This window comes from Alosa sapidissima, chromosome 24 (genome assembly GCF_018492685.1).
Source record: "Alosa sapidissima isolate fAloSap1 chromosome 24, fAloSap1.pri, whole genome shotgun sequence".
NCBI classification, from domain to species: domain Eukaryota; kingdom Metazoa; phylum Chordata; class Actinopteri; order Clupeiformes; family Clupeidae; genus Alosa; species Alosa sapidissima.
The window spans coordinates 24,101,796-24,128,834 of record NC_055980.1 but is presented as its reverse complement, the minus strand read 5'-3'; the positions used below and the strand labels follow the sequence as shown (position 1 = coordinate 24,128,834).

General features: G+C 43.6%; 1 protein-coding gene across 1 annotated transcript; it reads right to left on the bottom strand.

Annotated features, from left to right (window-relative positions):
* Positions 1–438: 438 nt before the first annotated feature.
* col1a1b (collagen, type I, alpha 1b) lies at positions 439–26,779 on the bottom strand. The gene is made up of 51 exons (XM_042081836.1): positions 26,560–26,779; positions 24,981–25,169; positions 24,418–24,437; positions 24,235–24,276; positions 23,359–23,451; positions 22,137–22,208; positions 21,221–21,265; positions 20,170–20,223; positions 19,441–19,494; positions 19,108–19,161; positions 18,716–18,769; positions 18,538–18,591; positions 18,159–18,203; positions 17,937–17,990; positions 16,411–16,455; positions 16,059–16,112; positions 15,670–15,768; positions 15,526–15,570; positions 15,084–15,182; positions 14,801–14,854; positions 14,430–14,537; positions 13,843–13,896; positions 13,343–13,441; positions 12,917–12,970; positions 12,655–12,753; positions 12,216–12,269; positions 11,874–11,927; positions 11,422–11,475; positions 11,250–11,303; positions 11,086–11,130; positions 10,875–10,973; positions 10,121–10,228; positions 8,611–8,718; positions 8,249–8,302; positions 7,865–7,918; positions 7,606–7,713; positions 7,094–7,147; positions 6,906–6,959; positions 6,578–6,739; positions 6,052–6,159; positions 5,647–5,754; positions 4,943–4,996; positions 4,691–4,798; positions 4,399–4,452; positions 4,038–4,145; positions 3,470–3,523; positions 3,053–3,160; positions 2,311–2,590; positions 1,693–1,880; positions 1,284–1,526; positions 439–1,015 (listed from the first exon to the last, which is right to left on the bottom strand). The coding sequence occupies exons 1-51, from the start codon at positions 26,642–26,644 to the stop codon at positions 869–871; spliced, it is 4,347 nt and encodes a 1,448-aa protein (XP_041937770.1). The 5' UTR covers positions 26,645–26,779; the 3' UTR covers positions 439–868.
* Positions 26,780–27,039: the final 260 nt, after the last annotated feature.

The following is a 27,039-nucleotide window of genomic DNA, read 5'->3' as shown; positions in this document are numbered from 1 at the left end:
TTTTTTTTGGTTAACATTGACACTCAAAGGATTGTTTGAAAAAGAAAAGAAAATAGTCACACTCAATGACAAGCAAAACATTCGATCGACATTTAGCACCAAGTGGTTTGGTCGGTGTACACAAACTAGCTAAAAGAGTTACACCGCACCACAGTGACCTAAAAGGAAGTAGCACCTTTTGTAGCTGTAGCCCTTTTTTGATGTTTTTTTTTCTTTAAATATAACTTGTGACAGAGCGTAAACCTGCCCTTGAGGATGTGTGACAAAGTTCTTAAAGGTCATGTGTTGTCAGGTCTCCTTTTCTGAGGTAGCAAAACAATTAACTCTTCCCTTTTCTCTAAAATACCTGTGCAACTTATTTTTTGACAAAGAACAATGATTTTTTTTCTGGTTCTGATGTTTGTCCCCTTGTAGGTACAACAGAAAAACACTCAGCGGTCGTTTTTTGAAATTTATTTATCACCAGAAAATGGTACAAAGCATTTGCTTGTTTTTCATTGTCCTTCCGCAGTGGTAAAAAAAAGTCACCAGTATTTCATTTTTTTTGTTTGTTGTTGATGTTGCTTTTCACTCTTTTGGTACTCCAGGGGGTGTTACACTTTACACAAGTATATATTATTTTCTTGTTGTCAGCTGAAACAAAAAAAAGTTCTGAGTGTCCTTGGTGTCTGTACTGGATGTTGTAGTGGTCCTCGAAAAAATCCAAAACCAAAAAGCCAAAAAAAAAAAACAGAACGTTTGTCAAGGTTGAAACACTGTCTTCGGGAATGTAGTGTTAAGCAGGTGGACCGATTTTTTTTTAATGCATAGAGGAAGATTTAGAGATGACTGCTAAAAAAACAATGTTTTCATGTCCAGATTTCTCTTTTTACAAGAAGCATACTGGGCCAACTTCCACACCGAATTCCTGATCTGGAGCACCAACGTCCATAGGAGCGATGTCAATGATAGGCAGGCGAGATGTTTTCGTTGTTCTGTAGTCGATGACTGTCTTGCCCCATGTGCCAGTGTGTGACTGTTGTGGAAGCAGAAGAATCATGTAAGATTATCAGTGACCCAAAAGACAGGAAGACAACATTATATGAAAAATGTACACACATAACTCATATATAAATGTACACACATAAGTGTGCACATAACATTTTAAAAGTTATCTTCTATAATTTCTGTCCTTGTGCATGTTGATAAGGCTTCATATACATAACTGAAAATCTAATCGAAATAATCAAAACTAGGCAATTGCCCCTAAAATGACAGGCTGTTGAAGGAATAGAGAAACTGACCGTGCAGCCATCCTCGCTGACGCTGTAGGTGAAGCGGCTGTTGCCCTCGGCTCTGATCTCGATGTCGTTGGATCCCTGCAGCAGCAGAGCCTTCTTCAGGTTGCCAGAGGCCTGGTCCATGTAGGCGATGCTGTTCTTGCAGTGGTAGGTGAGGTTCTGGGATGCCTCGTTGGACATCAAGCGCATGAAGGTCAGCTGGATGTTGACATCCTCTGGATCAGATCCATCGGTGCCATACTGGAACTAGGGGAGGAGACGGGAACGGGGGAAAAAGGTAGGGAAGAAACATTAGCTGGTTCAAACCCAAGAAGAGAGGTGGTCTTCATGCATAGGTCTTCTCAACAATCGGTTGCCTTAGTTTCATAGAACCTTTCATAACTGTCCCACACGGTCGTCTCGAGTTGTTTACCTGGAAGCCCTCGGTCATGGACTCGCTGAACCAGACGTGCTTCTTGTCCTTGTTCTTGCTAGTGTACCAGTTCTTCTGAGGAACGCTGGCCTGGGATGGGGAGACGCAGGTCTCTCCAGTCTCCATGTTGCAGAAGACCTTGACGGCATCAAGAGGAGAGCCCTGGTTGGGGTCGACGTAGTAGAAGCCTACCAAGAGACAAGATAACAACACATAAGTTTTAATGTTTCATTACCACAAATACAACATGACAACTCTAACAAATTAAACAACAGATTAACAGACACATTTGTATTCTATGACCAACAGTGACTCCTGTAAAATTCCTAATGTCCGTTATTTACTAAATTATGAATGATGAAGAGAAAGACAGAGTGCAGTTAGGTATGTGTTTATCAGTGTATAAACACAACAGCTAGCCAGAGAGATAAAGGACAGTTTCCCAAACCAAACTAATGGGAGTGCAAGACATACATATTCTGTGTTGTCATAGCTACATTGTATTAAGTATGTACTACATGTTATAAATGTTTTCGTAAACGTGTTATAGATGTTTTTGTATACGTGTTGTTCTGTGTTGTCATAGCTACACTGACTGGTGAGGCAGCTGTCACTTACCGCTCTTCCACTCGGGGTGGCACATCCTGAGGTCGCGGCACATGCGGGCAGGGCTCTTCTGGGTACCCTCGGGGCTGCGGATGTTCTCGATCTTCTGGCTCAGGCTCTTGAGGGTGGTGTCAACGTCCTGGTCACGGTCGCGCACCACGCTGGCGTCATCGGCTCTGTAGCCTCCTCTCATGGGGTCAGGGCCCTTCTCCTGCTGGGGCTGAGGGAAGAAGTCCATGCCAGCGCCGGGAGCGCCAGCGGGTCCTGGGGGTCCGGGAGGTCCAGGTGGACCCTGATGGCAACAAGAGGATGGGTGAGGGTTAGAGAGGAACAGGGCAAAACCCACCATTAGGTACAGTAGAATCAAAAGATTCAGGCAGTTTATGGATTTAGTAAGTATAGATAACTATGAATTTAGTAAGTAATTCTAGAACTTCATGGCCCTGTTTCCTTTTTATGCATTAAGTCTAGTCTTCGACTAAAATTGAACTTCAAACCAGCCCATCATTCTAGAATTTGAATCAATTAATTCTGTGATTCTGATTCTACATGTTTATGTTTGTGGTATTTAGCAGACCCTTTTTGTCCAAAGCGATGCTACATGTGTCCACAAAGTGTCCAATATGTCCTATTGCTCTCTTCTATTTAAAGAAGTAAAGAATTAACTAAAGTATTTCAGTTGATAAGTAAATTATGTCAGATAGTGGCATCTTCAAGCTGAGCTCTTGTCTGCTTCTGTGCGTGAGTCACTTACAGCGGGTCCCATCTCTCCATTGCGACCGCGAGGTCCTGGGGGTCCAACGGGTCCGGGCAGACCGTTCATGCCATCCTTTCCTGGGCTACCATTGCTTCCATGGGGTCCCTGAAAGACGATAGTGTTTAAGTCTTTTTGTCTTTGCAGTTTAGCAATAATGGAAAAAGCATTGAACACCTTTTTCAGAGTTCAGTTATAAATGCCATTATATATCAAATTCAGTACAGATCAGACAGTATGCCAGTAGGCATTGCATTAGGCTATGTATATCTGTTATTTGCATTGCATTAGGCTATTTATATCTGTTATTTGTATTGCATTAGGCTATTTATATCTGTTATTTGCATTGCATTAGGCTATTTATATCTGTTATTTGTCAGTGTTTTGTTACTGGGGTTCAGTACTGAGGGAACTTACTCTGGGTCCACCAGGGCCGGTGGCTCCAGCAGGTCCTTGCTCTCCAGGAGGACCCTAGAAGTGATAGAAAACAAATTTATACACAGAAATACCCAGTGTACCCCTAAACCTGTGTATGAGAATATCTCAATTTATGAATGTATTGTAAAAATGCATGTACATGTCCATTATCACTCTTGTGTGTAAACCGAAACATGTGTTTTAGTACTTCTCACTACATCGGATTATGAAATCAGCAATTAGCAACTTATAACATAGCCTACCAACATTAGCAGAAAAACAATCAAATGTACCTCAGTCATATATTTATGTCATTACCACTACATTTCAAAATGGGCAAAACCTTACAGCCCCACTTGATGTCATTAATGTTTTACTTTTTTTAAAACATACTGAACATCTGAACACTAACAAATTTGAATTTGACGGATGACCTGACAACTCTCTCCATCTTTGATTCTTGCCTCACCTCCCCACTCCTCTACTCTCCCATCCCCTGACTCTTCCTTTGCCTGGTATTCATTTAAAGGTGAACTGATACTCCTGCGTGTGTTTGCTGCGTACTCACGGGAGGTCCAGGAAGTCCAGCCATTCCGCTGAATCCTCTGTGTCCCTTCATGCCTCTGTCTCCAGCCTCGCCGGCCTCACCCTTATCGCCTCTGGCACCAGCTGGGCCCTATGGCAGAAAGGGGGGGACAAGAGAGACAAGAAGAAGAAGAAGAAGAAGAAGAGAGAGAGAGAGAGAGATAGAGAATGAGAAAGTAAGAAAGACACATAGACAGAGAGGGAGGGAGAGAGAGGGAGAGAGAGAGAGCGAGAGAGAGAAAGAGAGAGAGAGAGATTCAATGAAACACACATGAAAGTACTCTGCGTATTGAGGTTTAATTGAGTAGTTGTGCTGAGGTGTTTTGTTTCAGCTGCGGACTTACAGGTGCTCCACGGGGACCAGAAGGTCCAGCAGGACCAACATTACCAGCAGGACCCTACACAGAGCGAAATAGATAAAGAACGAAAGAAAGAAAGAAAGAAAGAAAGAAAGAAAGAAAGAGAGCGAGAGAGAGAGAGAGAGAGAGAAGAAAGAGAGAGAAGAAAGAAGTCAAAGACAGAGAGATCGGATCGTAAGTCTTCTGTTCTAGATAACAATGTCTTGTGTTTTCCTCTTATCTCCAAAATGGGTGGGAATTAAGTTCAGAACCGATCAGCGATCAGAGCGTCACTCACAGCCTCTCCGCGATCGCCAGTCTTTCCAGAGGGGCCGACGGAGCCGGGGGGTCCGGGAGCACCAGGACCGCCGGGGGAGCCAGCGTTACCAGTCTCACCACGGTCTCCCTAAACCAGACAGTAGAGAGAGAGAGCCAGGACATTACCAGGACGGTTCCCATAGGGACGGTTACCATAGGGACCAGGGTAAATATTCAATGATAAAAAAGCATGTTGTCTGTTGTGTAGGATGAAGGGGAAGGTGAACTGTACCTTGGAACCAGCAGGTCCATCACGACCAGGGGCACCATCATGACCTTGAGATCCCTGCAGAAGACATGGTCATGGAGAAGATGGTTAAAAAAAGATCACATTCGCCAGCTAAGAAATAATATGAAAAGTACCAAAACCCTAAAGTATAATCATTTACATGGACAGCAGTTGTTATGCCATGTATTCCTTCTGCTTGTGCACCTAACACAGGTCATACCATTAATTAGCAGATCTACCTTGCTGAAGATTTGTGCTGATTAGGATCAGCTAGTTTAGTGACAGGTTGAAACAAATATGTGGTCTTTTACTTTCTTGTTTCGGGATGTCCACCTCTGGCCGCACGTGTGAAATGTGAAATATGTTCCCCCTTTCGCTAGCCATTACAGATGGCAGGAACAACACAGCCATGAGTCTGTGGCTAACCCTTGCTAATTCAGTGGAACCTATTGGCACCTATTGTACAATCAAGACAAGAGTACTTTCCCTGCTTCTTTCTTCCAATTTCTAGGGTTAATTGAGTTTGTTTGAAGATTACCACAGCATGCTACCTCATCAAATAGCTGTGTGTGTGTGTGTGTGTGTGTGTGTGTGTGTGTGTGTGCATGTGTGTGTGTGTGTGTGTGTGTGTGTGTGTGTGTGTGTGTGTGTGTGTGCATGTGTGTGTGTGTGTGTGTGTGTGTGTGTGTGTTGAGAGATCTCCTTACGTCACGGCCGGCTTCACCAGGGGGACCAGTCAGTCCAGGGGGACCAAGAGGTCCTGGGGGTCCTCTCTCTCCAACTGGGCCACCAGATCCCTGCTTGCCAGGCTCACCCTAGAGGACAAACAAGGAGAATAGGAATGACTCAACGGGAGCAGGCTGTCTATCTGAGGACACCATGACTCTAAAGAAGAAGTCTGGATAGTGGGAAAGTTTAGCTCCAACTGTGTTAATCAAAATCTAAAACAATCTGCACAGTTTACAGTACAGTTACTTCCTGTAATTGGTAACTGCATATGGCAAGGAAGTCAATGAGGCAACACCATTTCTGTTCCTAACAAGGGCCAGACGTACGAGCCCCTACTCAGAGCTGAATAGGAGAGGAAAAGCAGTGATAGTGGAGGTACTAACTCCTGGGCCGGGGAGACCAGGGAATCCTCTCTCTCCTCTCTGTCCAGGCATACCAACGATACCACGGCCTCCGGCGATACCCTGAGGTCCTGAGATTCCCATAGGGCCCTGCGTGACAAAGGTAGGGCAGAGCATTGGTCACTACGCTTGCTTGTGGCTGGGAAAAATAACTGCAAACACTGATGCGTGTGTGTGTGTGTGTGTGTGTGTGTGTGTGTGTGTGTGTGTGTGTGTGTGTGTGTGTGTGTGTGTGTCTCAATCTTGTAGCATGTGTACATATAAAAATACTGGTGCTGTTTTAAGTACTACAAATTAACACTGATGTGTGTGTGTGTGTGTATGTGTGTGTGTGTGTGAATCTTGCAGCTTATGTGTGTGTGTGTAAAAATACTGGTGCTGTATTAAATAAGTATGTATTACAAATAATATGTCTGAGGGCACTTATTATAAAGTTATAGTATAAGCATCTGAGGTGTGTGTATGACAGTGTTGAACACAAAGTACAGCAGAGGAGAGGAATACTTACAGGAGCTCCATCGTTACCAGGGGAGCCCTTCTCTCCGGAAGGTCCTGGGGGTCCGGCAGCACCGACCTCACCTGGACGGCCAGCTGGTCCCTTCTCACCACGAGCACCTCTCTGTCCCTCTTTTCCTGAAGGTCCGGTGGGGCCAGGAGGTCCACCTGCGCCCTATAGTAGAGAGAGAGAGAGAGAGAGAGAGAGAGAGAGAGAGAGAGAGAGAGAGAGAGGAAGAGAAGAAACAACATGGAAACATGTAAAAAACATGTCAGTATATCGACCCAGAACTAATAAACAAATGAAGTGAATTGAAAAGGCCATTATGAAGAAGGCTTACGGAGGGGCCGGGAGGTCCAACTCTGCCAGCAGCACCTGGGAATCCAGTAGCACCCTGTGGACACGAACACACAAAACCCATAAGAGATATCCTGAACAAGAACCGCAGTTATTTTTTTGTAAGCGAAGCTGCAGAATTAAAATAGACATCCAGTGACGGAGTAAGCCAGAGATGGTGCAGGTACTCACAGGAGGTCCAGCACCACCACGGGCTCCCTTGGATCCAGTGGCACCAGCAGGACCCTGTGGTAGAGGTAAAGAAGGTCACACACATGGAAATAAACACATCATAGTTGGCCCCACAAGGCTTCCGTTTTAACATTCCATATGTTATCTTAATGCAGAGGAAGTAGATTGGGAACCAGATAGAATGTTCAAGCATTGTTTTTGTTTTTATTGTTGAAAGGGTCTATAGCACTTTCCAAGGCACCCAAAGCCTTTTACAGTGAAGGGAGGACCTCAATAACCACCTCCAGTGTGTAATACACGCATATCAAGGTACCATACACAAAATACTACAACATGCACAACTACTTCTAACACTACTACTACTGCTACTAATAATAATAATAATACAAATAATAATAAAACAAGAAGTTATTGCCTGAAATGTCAGTAGTGCAGGCAATATTGAAACAGGTCAAATGGCTAAAGATAACTAGCTATATTCATTTGCTTTTTGGGTCACAGGTGTCCTTTACCTGAGGTCCGGGAGCTCCAAGAGGTCCAGCGGGTCCGGGGGCACCAGCATCTCCCTTGGGTCCGGTGTCTCCCTTATCTCCCTTGGCACCAGCCTGTCCATCCATGCCCTATACAGCAAACCAGGACAGATGCAGACGAGCTCAGGGGAAATGAAAAACTACCAGCTCACAGGAGCTGCAACATTACAAAGGTGAGCGAGAGAGAGAGAGAGAGAGAGAGAGAGAGAGAGAGAGAGAGAGAGAGAGAGAGAGTACTCACAGGGGGTCCAGCGAATCCAGCAGGTCCAGGGGCACCACCCTCACCACGCTCTCCCTAATAGGGGGAGATTTACAGAGGTCAAAGGTCAGAGAGATGCAGTGCATTGCATCATTCACAATCACTGAAGCATATGCTAACAGCACATTAGCAATGCTAACAACAGCTTAGCTGTTCAACCTACTGGACAACTCAATGATTTGTTAAGCTTATTAGTTGAATCTACTACAGAGTTTAGGGAGGGTTTATTGACCTTTCAGCATAAGGGATACAAGAACATTTAATTATTGTTGCTGTTACAATAAAAGATCATTGCTAAATAATCTGGAGATTTAAAATACTGATAATAGGAAGGTGTGAGTAGAGTCTGGTGAAGAGGGCACTTACAGGGGCACCACGAGCACCAGATACACCGGCGGGTCCGACAGGGCCACCCTCACCCTAGGACACGGGAGCAGAACAGGAAGCATGGAAGTTAGGAACTAAACCAGAAAAGAAAAACTGCACACGGTTTGCTAGTTTGTTGACTACTTGGTGTCTAGTAGTTTTCTGTGGTATAGTACTAATTCTTAAGTTAAGTAGTATTCTCAAGTGACAAAAACAAAAAAAACTACATAACAATCCTTGTTTCATCAATACATGCTTTTTTTTCATTTGCTGTAAAAAACATACATTCAATTGCCAGAGCAACATAATTCCCAACGAACTGTAAACATAGAGAATGTTGTCCTTGCCATCTATGTCCTTACCTTCTCACCAGGAGCACCGGAAGGTCCACTAGGTCCAATAGGACCAGTCAGACCACGATGACCATCTTTTCCTGCGGCACCATCAGGTCCCTTGACACCAGGCTCTCCCTAACATTCAGTAAGAGGAAAGAGATTATTGTTAGCATTATCGTCTAGGCGCAAGGTTTGCATTCAGTAAGAGGAAAGAGATTATTGTTAGCATTATCGTCTAGGCGCAAGGTTTGCATCTGTGACAGCAGTGCAGTGTTGACTATCACAGACCCACATCACATTGAGACGATCTCTGGGAAAACCTCAGCCTTAGCCTCAGACCCATATGTAATGGAGAATATTTCTGTGTTAGCATTAGCCTTAGTTAGAGGCCCACATCGAATGGAGACTATGTTAGCATTGGTCTTAGCTTTAGCCACAGGTATTAGCCAAAGCAAAGAGTTTTGCAGTTTTGTGAAGATATGACATGATAATTGGTGAGATCATTCCAAAACTAATGTACTCTGATTCACTACAATCTAATCATATTCCAAGATATGCAGAACAACATTTTGCCAGATTAGCACCACTCATATAATGATGAATAGTCTACATGAATATATATAGCTGGCATATAATGTGATTTGTTTGGCCCCATAATAGGTATGGGCCAGGTCAGTCAGCTGTTAATCTGGGGTAGGCTTTATCAAAGTGTAACCAAATGTCAGGATTTCGAAGGGACAGCCTTGTCTTCCAGCCCCTGTCCCTCCCACTTGCCTATCCCTAACAAAAAAGTAACTGCACCACTTTAAGTATCAAAAGCAGTTTTGGAGGCATTATTTGCAGTTCATATGCAGGAAATGCAATATTTTGGACATGAAAAAAATGCACTGCACTAGTACTGCACTGTACTGCATTGTAAATGCAGAAATGCAATATTTTGGACATTAACATATTGCTGTATTGCATTGTACTTCAGAAAAAAACTAAGGTATAACTGCATTTTCTGTCCCATAACTTGCAGTTTTTGTAATGGATGTGCTCTCCTTTTAATATCTGCTGCCTATAAGCAGATGAAAGTTAGCCCCTTGGTAAGCCCCTTACCACCCATCACTGACCATCTCAAAGTGTCAAGCTTTTGATTAAAGCTGCAGTTGGCAAGTCTGACAGATTGAGGGGACTTAGCCAAATTTTTGAATGTTTACAACTCTCACGCCCCTCCTCCACTACCACCGAGCACCCTCTCATCGAGTTTGTGCTCGTCAGTGCACACAAGACTGCGGCAGACTGTGATTGACAGTCAGATCTCACACAGCCCTGCTCTGATTGGACCAGAAGATACCAGGATATTTGCAAAACAAATAACAGGCTCTAGGTGGAGGTAGGAGTGTTTTTTTTTTTTCTAAAACCGGCTGATTTATGTTGTTCTGTCGGAGCATAGTGTCGGTTTCAGTGAATATGATCAAAAAAAATCTTGGCAACTGCAGCTTTAATGGTGGTGGTCAACCCTTGGTTGTGTGTGGCAGGCACCCATACTCACCCTCTCTCCCCTGAGTCCGGGCATACCGCCAGCACCACGCTCTCCGGGCATTCCCTGCATTCCTGTGGGTCCCTGGCTTCCAGGGACTCCAGCAGCGCCAGCCTCACCCTATATAGAGGGGGGGGGGGGGGGAACAAGGGTTGTTAGTGGGCAATCAATATAACCGCAAAATAGGAGGAGGTAAAGATGTACCCTGAGAGATGTGGAAATATAGATAGATAGATAGATAGATAGATAGATAGATAAATAGATAGATAGATCCTTTATTGATAGGTAGAGGTAGAGAGGTAGTGGTCCAGGATTGAAAAAAAATATTTATTTGAAAGATAATTTATATGCAGTAAAAGAAAGGGTAGTGGTGGAGTTGTCAAAATGATCCACCATCCATGCAGAGATAGGTATGATATCAACATAAGGTTTCATGGTTTTAGTGGTTTAGCAGAGTTCTGAATGCTCTCTCCATGTTGGATGCTTAAAACACCACATGAGATAAAGTCATGAAAATGTTTCAGCACAGCCACATATGGTGTGGCTGATGTTGAATTCATGTTGTTGAATCATAAATGGTGTGTTCAATGACATGAAGCTGAATTCAAAGTCATCCTGTCACACATCGGCTTTGCTTTTGTTGTTATTTTGTTAGGATTCTACATTTACTTGATTCTTCGATACTTTAAGTTTGATACAACATGTGTACATATTTACACATTAACCTTACATTTTCTTTTTTTTTCCTTTTGTTCTTTCAACGTACCTTAGCACCATCGGCACCTGGGCTACCAGGAGCACCGCGAGCACCAGCAGGTCCAGTCGGGCCATTGGCCCCACGCTCTCCAGGGAAGCCTCTGTCTCCCTGGGGAAGCAAGCAGACAGTTAGCATGGAGGAATATCATTCACAGGAGGACCATAGATCCCTTTTTGGGGGGTGATGTGATGTATTTTTATGTCTTCATTTCTTGACTTACTCTTGCTCCAGAAGGACCGCTGGGTCCAGCCTCACCGGGCATACCCTGTGTGTCGGGAAGAGAGGAAGAGAGTTAGCGCACACAACTATGAACGATTAAGATTGCTGTAATAATCCAAATATAACGGATCGGATCAGAGCCCAGCTATTGTCTAGACCACTCACCTGCTCTCCGGGCTTGCCAGGTTCTCCAGTAGATCCTTGAGGTCCAGGCAGACCCTGTAGTGGGGGCACTTAGTTATTGAGTCAACAACAGGTTGAGTATGTGTGCTAGTTGTTTGTGTGTGTGTGTGTGTGTGTGTGTGTGTGTGTGTGTATGTGTGTGCATTGCATCTACCTGGAATCCAGGTGGGCCTGCAGGTCCCTGCTCTCCCTTCTCTCCAGCAGGTCCCTGTGGAACAACAGGAAACAGGAAGTGACATCAGCAAAACAATTATCATAGGAAGAGTGTTTTAATTCATTCAAGTGATATTTATGCTCCTGCTCCTATCCTGATTTCATACTATTAATAATTCAATAATTCATTATTAATGTTGATAGCTTGTTTGTTTAATTTAAATATGTAAAATGTGAGTTTGCATTATGTTATTTCAGGATGTTTTGATGTACCATTTATAAGAAGGTTTGGTATACAAAAATACTTCTCAATTTGAGAGACAGAAATAGTTCAGACATAGTATAACTTGAGAGTCAGGAGTAGCAACAGTTTGGATAAATGTTCTAATTGCTATCGGAAACAGTGCCTGTGACATGTCCGACAGTGGGGGTCGTAACAGGAAGTGTACTTACAGCGGGTCCAGGGGCACCAGGAGCGCCAACATCACCATCTTTGCCAGCAGCACCCTTGAAAGAAAAACAAAACACAATATTTTATTTTGACCATTTTACTTTGACCATCATGCCAATTGCGATAAAGCAAATCTCTTTGCTTGAATAACTGATAAATACTGGCTTGCTTAATTACAGTGACACTCAAAATGTGTACCTTAAATATTGTGAGGATGGTTCAGGTAATGGGACATTTACATTTATTAATTTAGCTTTAACTTTTGTCCAAAGCGACTTAAGATGAGGAATTAGAAAGCTATTTGGTCGTGTTAGTCTCCAGCAGAATGGAAAAAGAACACTTACAACAGCACCGACAGCTCCAGAAGGTCCTTTCTCTCCGGCCTTGCCAGCCTCACCCTGTTGAAGACCAGAGGTCAGCATATCATTAATAAATAGTTTAAATTATTTTATAGTACTTTTAAATAATACATAAATAGTATGTTTTAACCTTTAGTTTATTAATAGCAGTGACCTAGATTGTTATACACTAGGAATATCATGGTACATAAGAGGCTAACAGATGATTGTTGTTGCCACATGTTGTTGCCATGCAACAAACTTAATGGTTTACTTTCCATCTTCAATCTCTCAATCCCACATGGGCGAGTACCATAGTTTAAAAGAAGTGTTGAATGCTGTTCTTACTTTAAAACAGTATAGTTTAGATCAAGGTGTCAAGCGGTTTTTAAAACTGCTTTTTAATAACACTCGTATGTGAAATGTGTAAGATGGAGGGACTTACACCAGGTCCCTTGGGGCCAGGGAATCCCATCACACCAGGCTGTCCTCTGGCTCCTGAAGGGCCAGGGGGTCCAGCACGGCCATCTTGTCCTGGGGCTCCCTACAGCAGGACAGGGAAAAATTAACTTCAGATAGGCGAGGCGTCAGCAGTATTAGGAATTAGGTAGAGACAGTATCAGAAATCTGAAGAGGGCTGATCTATAATTCTACCATTCCATTGTTCTCAATGTGAGTTACTATGGTGACTGTTTGTTTGTACTTACAGAGGCGCCAGCTTTGCCATCGGGTCCGGGAGCTCCAGGACTACCAGTCATACCCTTTAGGGAAGAGCGAGGGCACGAATGTTAAAACACACCACATAACGTAACATTACAGCACACAGAACAGGAAAAGAAACGGTCGACAGAAATGTACAGAAGCAAGAGTGGATAAATAGATTGATAGATGAGAGATGAAGAGAATGCTGTGATAAAATGGGAGGAAATATGGGACGAAAGGCAAACTAACATGGCTGAACAGCTGTGAAAGTGTGACAGCGTGAAAGTGCACAGCGTGACAAAAAGGACAATAAGAGAGAGAGAGAGAGAGAGAGAGAGAGAGAGAGAGAGAGAGAGAGAGAGAGAGAAAGAGATGTACGGGCAGACAGAGAGAAATCTATGAGGTCAGAGGTCAAGTAATGTCTTCCTCACCTTGGATCCGGGCATACCAGGCTCGCCAGGACGACCGGGCTCGCCAGTTGCTCCCTTGGATCCCATAGGACCGGGGTTACCACGCTCACCAGGACCTCCCTAGCACACACACAGAGAGAGAGAGAGAGAGAGAGAGAGAGAAGGGGGTAAGATACAGTTCATTTACAGGACAGTAAAGTAAAAATGGTGAGCTCCTTCAGGACCCTGGACAGCTCCCTCTCAGTGGCAGTAAGACCACAAAGCCCTACTACATCACATGTGTGTGTGTGTGTGTGTGTGTGCGTGTGTGTGCGTGTGTGTGCGTGTGTGTGTGTGTGTGTGTGCGTGTGTGTGTGTGTGTGCGCGTGTGTGAGTGCTTGTGTTTGTACTCCTCAACCTGTTAACAGTAGTTGACTGATTTTGCGGGAGTGGCACTAAAATCACCAAAGAACAAAGATGGATAAATCCACCAGTTCTGTCCATCCATCTTTTTATCGATCTGTGTGGTCAGCTGAACTTACCTTAGGGCCAGGAGTTCCATCAGCACCAGGGAAACCACGAGCACCAGGACCACCCTGTGGGGAGCAACATATACAATTAATTCTCAATCAACCAATCAATCAATCAATCAACCAATCAATCAGTCGATCAATTGCTAGCTCCTAGTCAGTTAAAGTAAATGGATACAATTAATACTCACTCAATGCAGCTGTTAATAATTTGAAATAAACATATGTAATTCATAACCAATAGCTCATCATCAGGATGAGCAAGCAGTGTGTGGTTTTAGGGCAGTGTTTCCCAAACGTTTTTTTTCTGGGGACCCACTTTTTAAAAATGACAGACTATCGGGACCCAACTCGTGACTGTGGTAGTTAACAAACTAGATCCTAACGGAAAGCTGTTAGCTTTCCTAAGCTATATAAGGTATAAGATAGGGGTATTACACAACATCAATTGTCACTAGGCTATGCTGGCGACCCAAATAAAATCTCCTACGACCCACCTGTGGGTCGCGACCCAGTCTTTGGGAACCAATGTTTTAGGGTACACACGATAGGGAGGAGGGAGGTGGTGGGGAGAGTTTTTAAGGGGCACATCTACTTACACGGGCTCCAGGGGCTCCGACAGGTCCGGCACCACCGGGCTCACCGCGAGCGCCTCTCTTTCCCTCCTCGCCAGAGGGGCCAGCGGGTCCCTGAGATCCAGCGGGGCCCTGGAGGGGGAAGCCGAGAGGTCACAAGAAGGTCATATTAGAAGGTCAAGTAGAGGTCAACTGAAATGATGGTCTAGAGTGAGGTCAGAGATAAATATGGACCCTTTCAAGAGAGTTCCATTATCAGTATCATAGTTGGCCCCACAAGACTTCCTTTTTAACATTCCATATGTTATCTTAATGCAGAGGAAGTAGATTGGGGCCCAAATAGAACGTTCAAGCATTGTTTTTGTTTTTATTGATGAAAGGGTCTATATACTCACAGGCTCTCCTTTGGGTCCAGCCTCTCCTTTAGCTCCGGGGGCTCCAACATCTCCCTATCAGGACAGAATACAGCCAATCAGTTTAGCTTCAGTGGGAAGGGGGGAAGGGGGGTGGGGGGCGATAGGACAGGGTGGATAGGGGCATTCGGGGTTATAGAACAGATGACGGGGAGGTCTGGTGATAGAACAGGTTGGTTGGGGCCTTAGGGATGATAGAACAGGGGGGCGGGGAGGTGAGGGGCAACAGAACAGGGTGGATGGGGGCACTTGGGGTGATACTCACGTTGTTACCCTTGGGGCCAGGGGCACCACCAGCTCCTGCTCCTCCAGCGGGTCCACGGGGTCCAGGGAAGCCAGGGGCACCAGCAATACCAGGGGCACCCTGCAGGGGGCGCATGGGAGGGGAGGAAAAGAGTTCATCAGAATAGGCAAACAAGACATACAGAAAGCACCAATGAGAGGAGAATACATTCTAACATTCTAATAGATATAAATAAACACAATGCTGATGCCAGGGGCATTCAACACGTGGGCAGTGTTATTGGATTATGTCTTTCATAATTCATAATGTTTTGAGAACAACTGGCTTAATGTTAGAAGAGTAAATTGCATTGTCAATTCGGGGGTGTCCTCTCAGTTAAATTGCCAATGAAAAAGTAAACAATTAAAAAAAAAAAAAATAACACTAACTATACCAAAAACGAAATAATAACAATAACACTTACAGTAGCACCCTTGGCACCGGGAGCACCATCAGATCCAGGGTTACCCTGTTGGACAGAGGGGAGGAAAGGTTATCACATTTAGAATGGGTCAAGGTCAAAAGGTCACGTGTCAAAGGTTAAAGTACAGCTCTGAGTGGGACTCACAGCGGGGCCAGCAGCACCAGCAGGTCCGGGGTTACCAGGCTCACCACGGGAACCAGCGGGTCCCTCAGAACCACGGCTGCCTCCGGGGCCAGTCTCTCCCTGCAAGGCCAAAAGAGGAATTAGTGTGTGTGTGAGTGTGTGTGTGTGTGTGTGTGTGTGTGTGTGTGTGTGTGTGTGTGTGTGTGTGTGTCGTGCTTCAACTAGTGTTTATGGTGGGAAAGCGGCATATACGTAAATGTGTTTTTTTTTTTGGTAATAGAATTGTTGTTTGTGTTTGTGAAGTTGATTTTTGCTGTCGCCATTGCTATCATGGTGTATCGCCATTGATTGTTTGAACAAATTTAGGATAAAAGGTGTTGCATGTGTGTGTGTGCCTGTGTAAACCTTACCTTAGCTCCAGCAGATCCAGGGAATCCTGGGGGTCCGGCGGGGCCAGTAGGTCCCTATAATAATGAAAGAAAAAGAAAAATTAATACACTGAAACAACAACTAGAATATGACACCGTGTGTGTAAACATACACATTAATTTCAGATAAACTACTCAAACTAGATGACTAGATATAGTAGCTTTGACCATATAGTTTTTAGCCATTATGCTATAATCATAAAAATGCAAAATAATCATAAAAATGGTTCAAGCTTAGAAAAATGGCTAGAGCTTCATTGGGCTTCTACTGCCGTGCTGTTTACTGGGTGTGTTATTGTGTTGTTTGTTGTTGACGTTTGAGAGAAATACTCACAGGGGGTCCACCAGCACCACCATTGCCATCATTACCACGAGCACCCTACAACAAATAAACACAAACAAACAAACAAACAAACACATGATTACATGAGGAGCTGTATTGCGATACAACAACGTGGCAATGCCACAGTGTAAGCACAGGGAAAAAAATACTGGAGAAATGAAGTTGCTGTATGTCTTAACATGCTACTAAATCTAAGGCATATCGAGGAGTAGGCGCTTTGTCTTTCTGTTTTATAGTCTACAGGAAGTGACCTCAGAAGCTCTTGATACATCTTACCACACTAAGCTCACAGTCACAGTGCATGGGCTGAACCTTCTTGTTAAAGTTTTTTCAGACATGTCCACTTAATTGATATAGGCCAGGAGGTACTCAAATGCACTTTTTAAATCTCACAGTATCCCTTTATTAATAATCACTTTCACTAAGTTGAAGTACTGTAAATTAAAAAGTTTTGACAAATTCTTCCTCTAACATTTTCCTCATCTTCCAAAGCAACATTACATGTAATAAACCACTCATGAGGTTTATGGTACACCTTTTTCTAAAAGATTACCAAGCTCAACATTACCCAGCAAATCACAGTGCTGCTTTGATTGAGTGAAGTTATGTCAGCGTATGTTGTAAAGTTAATTACATATATACAGTACATTACACATGTAATCACATACATAGCTCAGTCAAAACAGCGAGATGATTTGACAGGCCGATGTTGATCATGCTAATCTCTATTTACAGTCCATGAGGTGAATTGCAAATTCCAAATCTATGGCAGTGTTCACAGGACTGAGGTATGACTCAACAAGACTGAGTTATGACTCCACAGGACTGAGGTATGATTCCACAGGAGTGAGGTATGACTCCACAAGGACTGAGTGAGGTATGACTCCACAGGAGTGAGGTATGACTCCACAAGACCGAGCTATGACTCCACAGGACTGAGGTATGACTCCACAGGAGTGAGGTATGACTCCGCAGCATGGTGGCGCACCCTTACAGCTAGTCCACACGCATGGTGGCACACACTGACTGAACGAGACACTACACGCTCAGCCAGCCAGCCAGGGGTGTCGGACTGGGGGTAAAACCAGTACTGATTACTAAGGCCCCCAAGGGGAGGGGGGCCCTTGAAAAGTCTGGAAAGGGTGGGCATGGGGGTCCATCAGGACTGCCTATGCATTGGGCTCAGGATCTTGTGCTACGCCCTTGCAGCCAGCAGTAGGCATTATTCACCTCCAACATACATATCTACTCACAAAAGATTCAGCAGCAATCTAATTCACTTCATCCCTATGACTGAGCCTATGTTTTTAAATCACTGGTACTGAGTGATATGCACATGTAAAATCTCCAAATGCACTCTAAATCCCTAAATATATTGTGTCTTCCTTGTAATGGTTTCAGAGATATACCTGTCATGCTGATGCTAATTGTGAAATGCTAAATTTGTGTCTTTGAGAGGTTTTGTGTGTGTGTGTGTGCGTGTTCATGGAAAGAGGATTGTGGGTAATTCAACTCACAGCGGGCCCAGGGGGTCCAGGACGGCCTCTCTCGCCGGGCATACCACGAGGTCCCTGGGAGGGGAAGACAGGAAACACACACAGATTAGTCAGGTGGACACATAAGAGCAGGAATCACAGTCTCATATGGTTTGACATGGCCAATGTGAAAGTGAGTTTGAGCAGGGGAGAGAGACAGCTTGAAATAAGGTGAGAGAGAGAGAGAGAGGACGAGAAGCTTACCATGGCACCAGCAGCTCCATTGTCTCCAGGGGAACCAGCCTCTCCCTAAATCACAACACACACACATACAAACACACACACACACAGTCGCATGAGCTGCATGGACAACCCCACGTATTTCAGCTCCAAAGCATTTCACACAGACTCTACTCTGGGTTTGCCTTGTTTTGTTTGTCAGAACTACTGTACATGGGTTAGCATTGTTCACTTAGTTTGTCCGACTTAGTTTGTCCGACTTAGATACTGTCCAAACACTATGTGATGCACTTCCTCCTTTGATTTATCCTTGACACTTCTCGGTCAAATGTTTAATAAGTTCTAATATTTATAATACTGTTAAATGATAATGTTGTTCATTTGACTGGAGTCAGAATTATACCTTAGGTCCAGCCATTCCAGCATCTCCCTTGGCTCCATCAAGACCGGGGAATCCCTGGAGAAAGATAAGAGAAGGTCAGTTAGAGGTCAAAGGGTCAACATGTCTGGGGTCGTGACCTCTGCTGGGAGAGGTCAGCAGTGTGATTGTGGCGTCGTATCTGCAGAGAAAAGGGACTTACTCTGTGTCCCTTGATTCCGGGGAGTCCGGGGGTTCCTGGGAAACCACGAGCACCCTGAAGAGAAGAGAGAATGGAATGGCTTAGGACAGGGCCATCGTAAAGACATTACAGGACAGCCATTTTGAATATAGCTTGTACGGAAGGTACTAAGAGCAATCATGAGGAACTGTGTGTATACATGATGATGATGATGATGATGATGATGATGATGACGATGAAGAAACTGAGGTGTGTGGGTGAGTGCGTGTCCAATGTGTGTGTGTGTGTGTGTGTGTGTGTGTGTGTGTGTGTGTGTGTGTGTGTGTGTGTGTGTGTTTGTGTGTGTTCGTGAGTGTTTGTCCAGTATTGAGAGAAAAGAGGAATATCTATTTTTTTGTGTGTGTGATGCTCACCTGAGGACCAGCGGGACCGCGCTCACCGGGGCGACCAGCCTTGCCAGCCTCACCCTAAACACAAACAAAAATAGATAAATAAACATACTTTAAAAAAAAAAAAAACTTACTTTAAAAGCAACATGACATTTCTCACTGATTGGGCTCCATGACTATTACCAGGCTATTACATGTTACAATAGCAGCATAAAACTACTTTAATAAAGACAAGTTTAATAAGGCCATATCTAGCCAACATGTCTAGTATTAGGATGTGCATATGTGCCTTAGGTGACAAAAGGTCTGCGAATAAAAAGTTGACCTGTTAAAAATGGAGCAGGTCATGTGACTTACATCATCTCCGTTCTTGCCGGGAGGACCGCCAGGACCGCGAGGACCCATGGGACCCTGTGAGACAGAAAGGTGAGACTCAGGTGAGACTTGAGTGAGACCCAGTTGAGACTTGAGTAAGCGTCTATCCAGACAGGGCTCTTCAAAAATGTACATTATGCCATTATGACAGTATGAGCAATGATATTAGATAAGAAGCTAGGAAGAAAAAAAGACTGTGTGTGTACCTCAGTGTGTGTCTATGTGTCTGTGTGTGTACCTCAGTGTGTGTCTATGTGTCTGTGTGTGTGTGCGGCGAGGGGGGGGGGGTGGTCTTTAAGAGCACGAAGTGATGTATGTGTAATTGACACAAGTAAATCTGGGTCACTAAAGTAAGTAGGGGAATGTGAGGACAGGTAATGTCAGTATAGGTAAGATGAGAAACAGGTACTACAAGTCAGTCAAGGAATGCTGGTAATGTAAGTCTAGGTAATGTGATATAAAGTAAAGTTAGTCTAGGTAATGTGAGATGAGGTAATGTAAGTGTAGGTAATGCCAGTTTAGATCATGTAAGTCTAGGTAATGTGAGATAATGTAAGTCTAGGTAGTGTGAGATAATGTAAGTAATGTAAGATAAGGTAATGTAAATCTAGACAATATAAGTGCATATACAGGTAATGTCTAGATTAATCTAGGTTAGGTGAGACCAGGTGAGACCAGGTAGGTTGAGGACAAGTAAACGATGATACTCACAGGTGCACCAGGCTCGCCAGGCTCACCAGGGGGTCCGGTGAAACCCTGAGGGCCCTGAGGAGGAGAAAGGTGATCACAGATCAATCAGCCATCACTAATCAATCACTAATCAATGATCAATTAGAGGAGGAGAAAGGTGATCAGCCATCAATATCACTACTAATCAATGATCAATTAGAGGAGGAAAAAGGTGATCAGAGGAGGAAAAAGGTGATCAGCCATCAATATCATCACTAATCACTGATCAATTAGAGGAGGAGAAAGGTGATCACAGATCAATCAGCCATCAATATCATCACTAATCAATGATCAATTAGAGGAGGAGAAAGGTGATCAGCCATCAATATCATCAATAATCAATTAGAGGCAATGTTTGTGAGATTCCTCTGTGCGTCTAACTGGTTGGAAATGATCTGGACTGAATAATTTGCTTTGGTATTTCAGCAATATTGACCAGGCCCAGCAAATTGTGTCTGTCTGAATAATTAAATCGATCCCAGCATATGATTTTGGCTTCTTAACTTAACCCACTGTCCTCTTGCTCATAGTTAGGATAGACCTAAAATGTCATTTTTTATATTGACATGGCACAAAACAATGACCTAGAGGACAGGCTATTAAACAAAAATGACTGACTGCATTAGTATTACTATTCACTGTGCTGTGCAGGAACTAAATACTACTCCCTACTAAGCATCCTGTCATATGTAAACACTATTACTCTAATCCCCTGCCTGCTACACTGATGTCTGTTTACTCTTAGCTGACAAATCGTCCCATTGAAACTTCCAATGGGTTTCCAACCCATAAGTACTAAACATCCCATCTCATCCGTTAAACTGACAAGATATTTGTTTGGTCTGTCTTACTAATATGCACAAGTTTGCCGCAGCAGCCAAAAACATCTAATTTATCACATGAGGACTTATTTAGTGAGCCCTCACCATTTGATTTTGACAGAGATGAAGCAGGACGCGTTTAAATAACTGATAGATGGGCAGCGAAGTGAATCAGGCCAATTAATGGCAGCAGAGGAAAGAAGAACACTTACGGAGGATCCGCTAGGTCCAGGAGGTCCGCGAGGACCCATTGGGCCCTGTGAAGAGAGAGAGAGAGATGGATGGAAAGGGAAAGAGAGAGAGAGAGAGAGAGAGAGAGAGAGAGAAAGAGAGATAGAGAGACAGGGAGGGTGGGTGGGGGGATTGGAAAGACAAGTTAAACACATGGCAATCCAGGAGAAGAAAGCCCAGTGACAATTTGACTGAGGATGATGAATGGAAATGGAAAAGACATTATGTGATGAGACACTCAGTCATAGCTCAAGGGCTTCCTTTGTAGATGTGGATAAAGTAGGCCTACAAAAGAGCATTAGTGTGTGTGTGTGTGTGTGTGTGGGGGGGGGGGGGGGGGGCAGAAGGGGGGTAAAGAGAGTCAGATTTGATATTTACTTTTTCAGGATAATAGAGTTTGTTAAAAGATAAAGGGGTGGTATTGTTGGTATACAGTTGGTATACAGAGTGTGTGTGTGACTAGAACCAAAATAAATAAAAGCTCTATGGTAGAGCTACAGTATGTACAGTGGAAACCTAGCTGGAACTCTTTCATTAGTTCATCGGGTCAAGGCCAGTGATTGTAATACAACTTGGCCTTCCCTGCAATGAGCAGGTAAAATCTTTTTAAAAAGAACATTCAGCTTTGTATGCTACAAAGCTACCAAGTCCAGTTTGGTTTGTCTGTTATCATCAAGGCCTAACTGGTCAGACCAAGGCTATCTGAACATTGTCAACTGGTGCAACAATGCCCAGGATACAGGGTGAAACTTGGTAGTGAACTTGAAAAGTCACTTTCAATACCAATACAAAATGGAGTGCATAGGAAAAGGCTAGAGCAATTTATCTGAATGAAAGTGGGTCGCAGCTGGACTAACTGTGAATACTGAACATGGGCTGAGGGAGAGAAGCCCTTACCATTGGACCAGGGACAGAGGGGCCGCTAGACTTGTCTCCGCCATAGGACATCTGGGAAGCCGTACGGAAGTCCTATAGAGGAACATACACGCACACACACAAACACACACACACAAACAAACAGACACACACAGGGCATTACACTCAGAAGCCTTTCAGATCCTGATTAACACACGCAACATTAATATTCATTTGAACTTAAACCCTCTGCTCTGGAGTATAAAATACATTCACATCCAAATGAGTCTGTTTCTAAACAAAACAAACAGTACTCTTTGAGACACTGACTCTGACAGCCTGAATACAAGAGTGAGATAAACAGTCAGACAAGAAGTATGTGACAGTTCAATATATAACTCAACATATGTTCATGAACTGCAAGATGCTGAATTTATGCATTCAAACTTGTGATATTAGTTTGAATCATTACTTTTAAGAATGAAGACATTACTTGAATCCTGGTATGGGATTCCTACTATGTCTATAAAGCCCAGCGCAAACTATGCTACCACAGCAAATAATAAGCTAAAGCATAATATGAGTTTGCATGATTGCCATTGGTATGAAGAGTTCATTGGTAAGAATGGTCTACTATTGCTAATGTGTTTATGTGTAAATAATGATTTACTATTACTACTATTCCTGTCTATTCAAACAAATTACATATTTTTACTGCTATCGATTACTACTGTCTTAAGTAACTGCTAATGTTCCATAAATTAGATATCAGTATGCTCAGAATGTGCAGTATGTTATCAAGAGTTGTTGGGAGTTCTAACAGAAACATGCCTGTGTAACTCTCCCGGGAACGCATGACTGAGAAGACCAAAATGGCCGCTGCCTGAGAGTCAGGTCAATCAGGTCGATCTATGTATGAGCAGGGCTCACTTCCTGTCACCTGAAGGGACGTCCCTTCATCCCAGGGCAGTAACACACCTGGATTTTAAAGTTGTAAAGAGCGCTGGACTCAGAGGAGCCCATCAGAGGAGACATTTTTACTTTGCAAAACTTACGGCCTGCACGTTTGAGATGGATATACCTCATTTTGGGGCTTTGCATGCGCACAAGCACACAAACACAAGCACACAAACATACATACACTTACACACGTATACACACACACACGTACACACACACACACACACACACACTGACACACAGACTAACACACACACACACACACACACACCATACACAGAGTTTGGAGAGTTATGCTACTTACTCCACCAATGCCATTAGGTCCAGGGGGGCCTGGGGGTCCTGGAAGTCCAGGCTGACCGGGAATACCATCATTACCAGGAACTCCTGGAGGGCCCTGCACAGCGGACGATGGGAGAAGCAGGGGAGGGAAGAGGATCGGCAGGCATTAAGTCATCACTTGCGGTCACTCCAGCCACTGTTCTACACTAAAGGCCTGTACGGCCGTGATTCATCTCTAAAGATCGGATTGGTGGTGATGCGGTTCCTTCATAGGTTGCCTACAACCACACTGCTGCAAAGTGCAGATAGATAGATATGGTGTCCACAATTTGGAACTTGTTCCAAAAGAGTGTCTAGATAATACTGCCTTAACAAAATCGTCAATCATGCAATCAAAGCATAATGTTAGTCGCCACATCACAGATCCGTTGCTTTACATTTTGTATAAATTAGCTTTACATCATTGATGACATCACAAAATTAGAGAGGTCAAAGGTCACTAGGTCAAGTGTAATGACATCATCATGTTCACATATTTCCGTTAAAGGTCTCAAATCATGACAATATGAATTATGCAACGTAACACAACGAGCGATCTACATAGCAGACTACCGAACACTAATGATTTTTCAGGGTTTACAATTAAGTAAATATGTAAAGTGAACACCAAAATGTAATAATTTCCATTCAAATTATTTTTATTAAACTCTAGATTCCTTAACATTCCAGGACTATACCAGGAAATGTTATCAAGTGTCGTAAACATTATGGGCCGGTGTCCCATACATGGATTAGGCCTAGTCCTACACTGTGTGTGTGTTATGTTGTAAACCACCTGATATGTGTATACATTACATATTTATTGTTTTAAGACATGAAAGCATAAGGTCAAACTTACGGGGTCTCCTTTCTCTCCAGGACCAACTGGTACCACCACAGGCTGTAGGAGACACAAACAAAAGCATTCAGCATGTGTGTGTGTGTGTGTGTGTGTGTGTGTGTGTGTGTGTGTGTGTGTGTGCTGTTGCTACTAGATAGTAATGAGGGTTCAAAGTTGATGTTCAGTGTCATGGTTACTAACCTCATCGGTGGGGAATGAGTCTGAGGAGAAAAAGAAAAAGAGTGTCAGTGTGTTGAAGTTATAACTCAGCCATTATCATTCTTAAACTCAGCCATTATCATTCTTAAACTGCACGTGTCGATTTAAAATGTGTCTAGGTTACCATCTGAGGCCATGTCAGTAAAGAATGACATGTTCATTTAAAAATGGTCAAGTTGATTGAGTTTGGTTGGCCAAATCAATCAGAAGCCAAGGCATCTTTTTGTTTTTCAATCCAAGCTCAAAAGCAATGACCCAAATAAAATCCATGGATTTGGTTCACATCTTTCTCTTGAGGAATATCCTTGCCAAGTCCCCTTTTCCATGTTTTTTTTACTTCTTTGTATGAGGGGGAGTGTTAAACTCTACCTCGTTTCCTCTCAGGTTTCCCAGGTAATATTCAGACTACCTTTGGGTCACCTGAAGGGCAGCCATACCAGTCTACGACCAGAGAAGAGGGGGCTAGGTGGAGTGGTGTGCTGGCAAGGGGTGGAGAGGTGGAGGGGAGGTGGGGTAGGGAGTCGGGTGAAGTCGACCAGCAGTACCTTCTGGGCAGATGGGGCAGCACTCTCCGTCGGGGATTTCTGGGTTGGCGCAGTCGGATGTATCCTCGCAAATCACTTCGTCGCACATGACGCTTCCGCTGTCGCAGACGCAGATCTGACAAGGCTCTGGTTTCCAAACATCTTTGTCGTTGTACAACTGGCCGTCCAACGTACAGCTACCGAATGTGCCTGCGCAGAACAACAGCAAAGCGTGAGTCATCTGGGTGTCTGTGCACACCTTTTCAAAGGGTAAGTAACATGAGTGCTAAAATCGATGTAATGATTTTGAGAAGCATGAAATAACCGTAAAATTGATTTCGAACACAGACAGGCCCGAAGAATCACAAACAAATCGAAAAAAAAAATAACAAAACACACAGCAAATACATAATTTAATCTCGACACAATCTGCAAACTGAAGAAGGTATTCATGGATCGAGTCAACCATTGCCTCGTTTATACTTTTGTACCATAAATTACTGTGAAGAGCAGGGAGCCTTGACACAAAGGCATGCAATTGCCGAGCCTCTAAATAAGTGCCAAGCCATTGTGAGAATTTAAATTAAGGAAAAACATATGCATATTCAACATTTTTATAACGTAAATATAATCTAAGGAAAATAACTGTCTTTTTCAGAAAGCGAGAAAAAACGAAGACCATTTAGTTGGGAGGAGTTGTGCCTAATTATAGAGGTTAAGACAAACCCTTGCAATATCAAATTCAACCGCATGGTGGCGCCCCACAACCATAATATGATTTTGAGTCATAATGCCGCAGCTCCGGCTTGCGACTGAAGGATGTCTAGACTGCTGCAAAGCAGACGTAAGAAATTCCGTTCAACTGTGCCATATAGAACAGATGACATATTTCCACCAAAAGATAAAATGAAATAGGAAAATGATAACTGACAAAACCGAAGGTTTCCAACATATGTTGTCAGACGAACTATACGATTATATATGAATTCAAATTGTTAAATCTTAATACTATTCTTTTTTTTCTCGAAAGACCCTTGATGATGACATCCAGATGTTAAAGTCGTCTTTATGCAAACTTTTAGGCCTATAAATCTTCAGCAGAGAAACAGACATAGGCCAATAAGATCGAGTTTTTTTCTCCCTATAGACAGCAGTTTCTATTCCAAGAGTAAACGACCAGGATCTTTAGAAAAAAGAAAAGTCCAGTGATTTGTCAAATGGTTTGATCTATGGTGTGCCTCCATCCCTTCTGCATCCCAGGAGAAGCGCGTTCACGCTGACTGCAGCTGCGAGAATTTCCTCGCTCCAGGACATCAGCCGTGCACGAGCGACAGGCGCTGAGAACATGTAATGGCACGCAGAAGCGCACTCGGAGCCTCTCAGGGGAAAGAAAGGCAAAATCCATCACGTAACGCCAAAAGTAGTGGGGGTACATGGAGAGACGGAAAAAGGTTCTGATGCTTATCAAGCCACGTTTATGTTTATAAAAAAAAAACTTTAGCACACCTTTTCCGATTTCAAGCGCATTTCCCCCCTCAAGGTTTCTCCTTAGTTTCTGTCCAGCATCATTTCTAAAGCGCGTAACAAAAGATATACTCACTCTCGTCCTCCTCTCCTTGCGCTCTCACCAAAAGTACTGCTGCGGCGAGCAACAGCCCTAACCGAATATCCACAAAGCTGAACATGACTAAATATTAGTCATGTAGACTCTTTGAGGCAAGGGGAATCCTGTTTTTTCTTCAGCACCAATCATGCACGGTAGGGTCCGGTCTGTACAACTCCAATCCAGACCCTAGCAGAAACTCCCTACTGCTTAAACAAACGGGTGGCCTAGGCTTTTATATGCCAATGTTTTGGGGAGGTGCTGCGCGCGTACCAGATAACTTCTACATGTACAAGTCAAAAGTCCCTCCTTCGCCAAGTCATGAGGCCGCCTTTAAACATGTCGAGCAACTCCGTACACTCCGCACAACGTGGACATTTTTACATCAAATCAGAGCTAATGAGGATTCTTTCTAGACAAGAATGGACACATCTGCAAAAATCCAAAAGGCAGCGATGGATATATAACTTTTAAAGA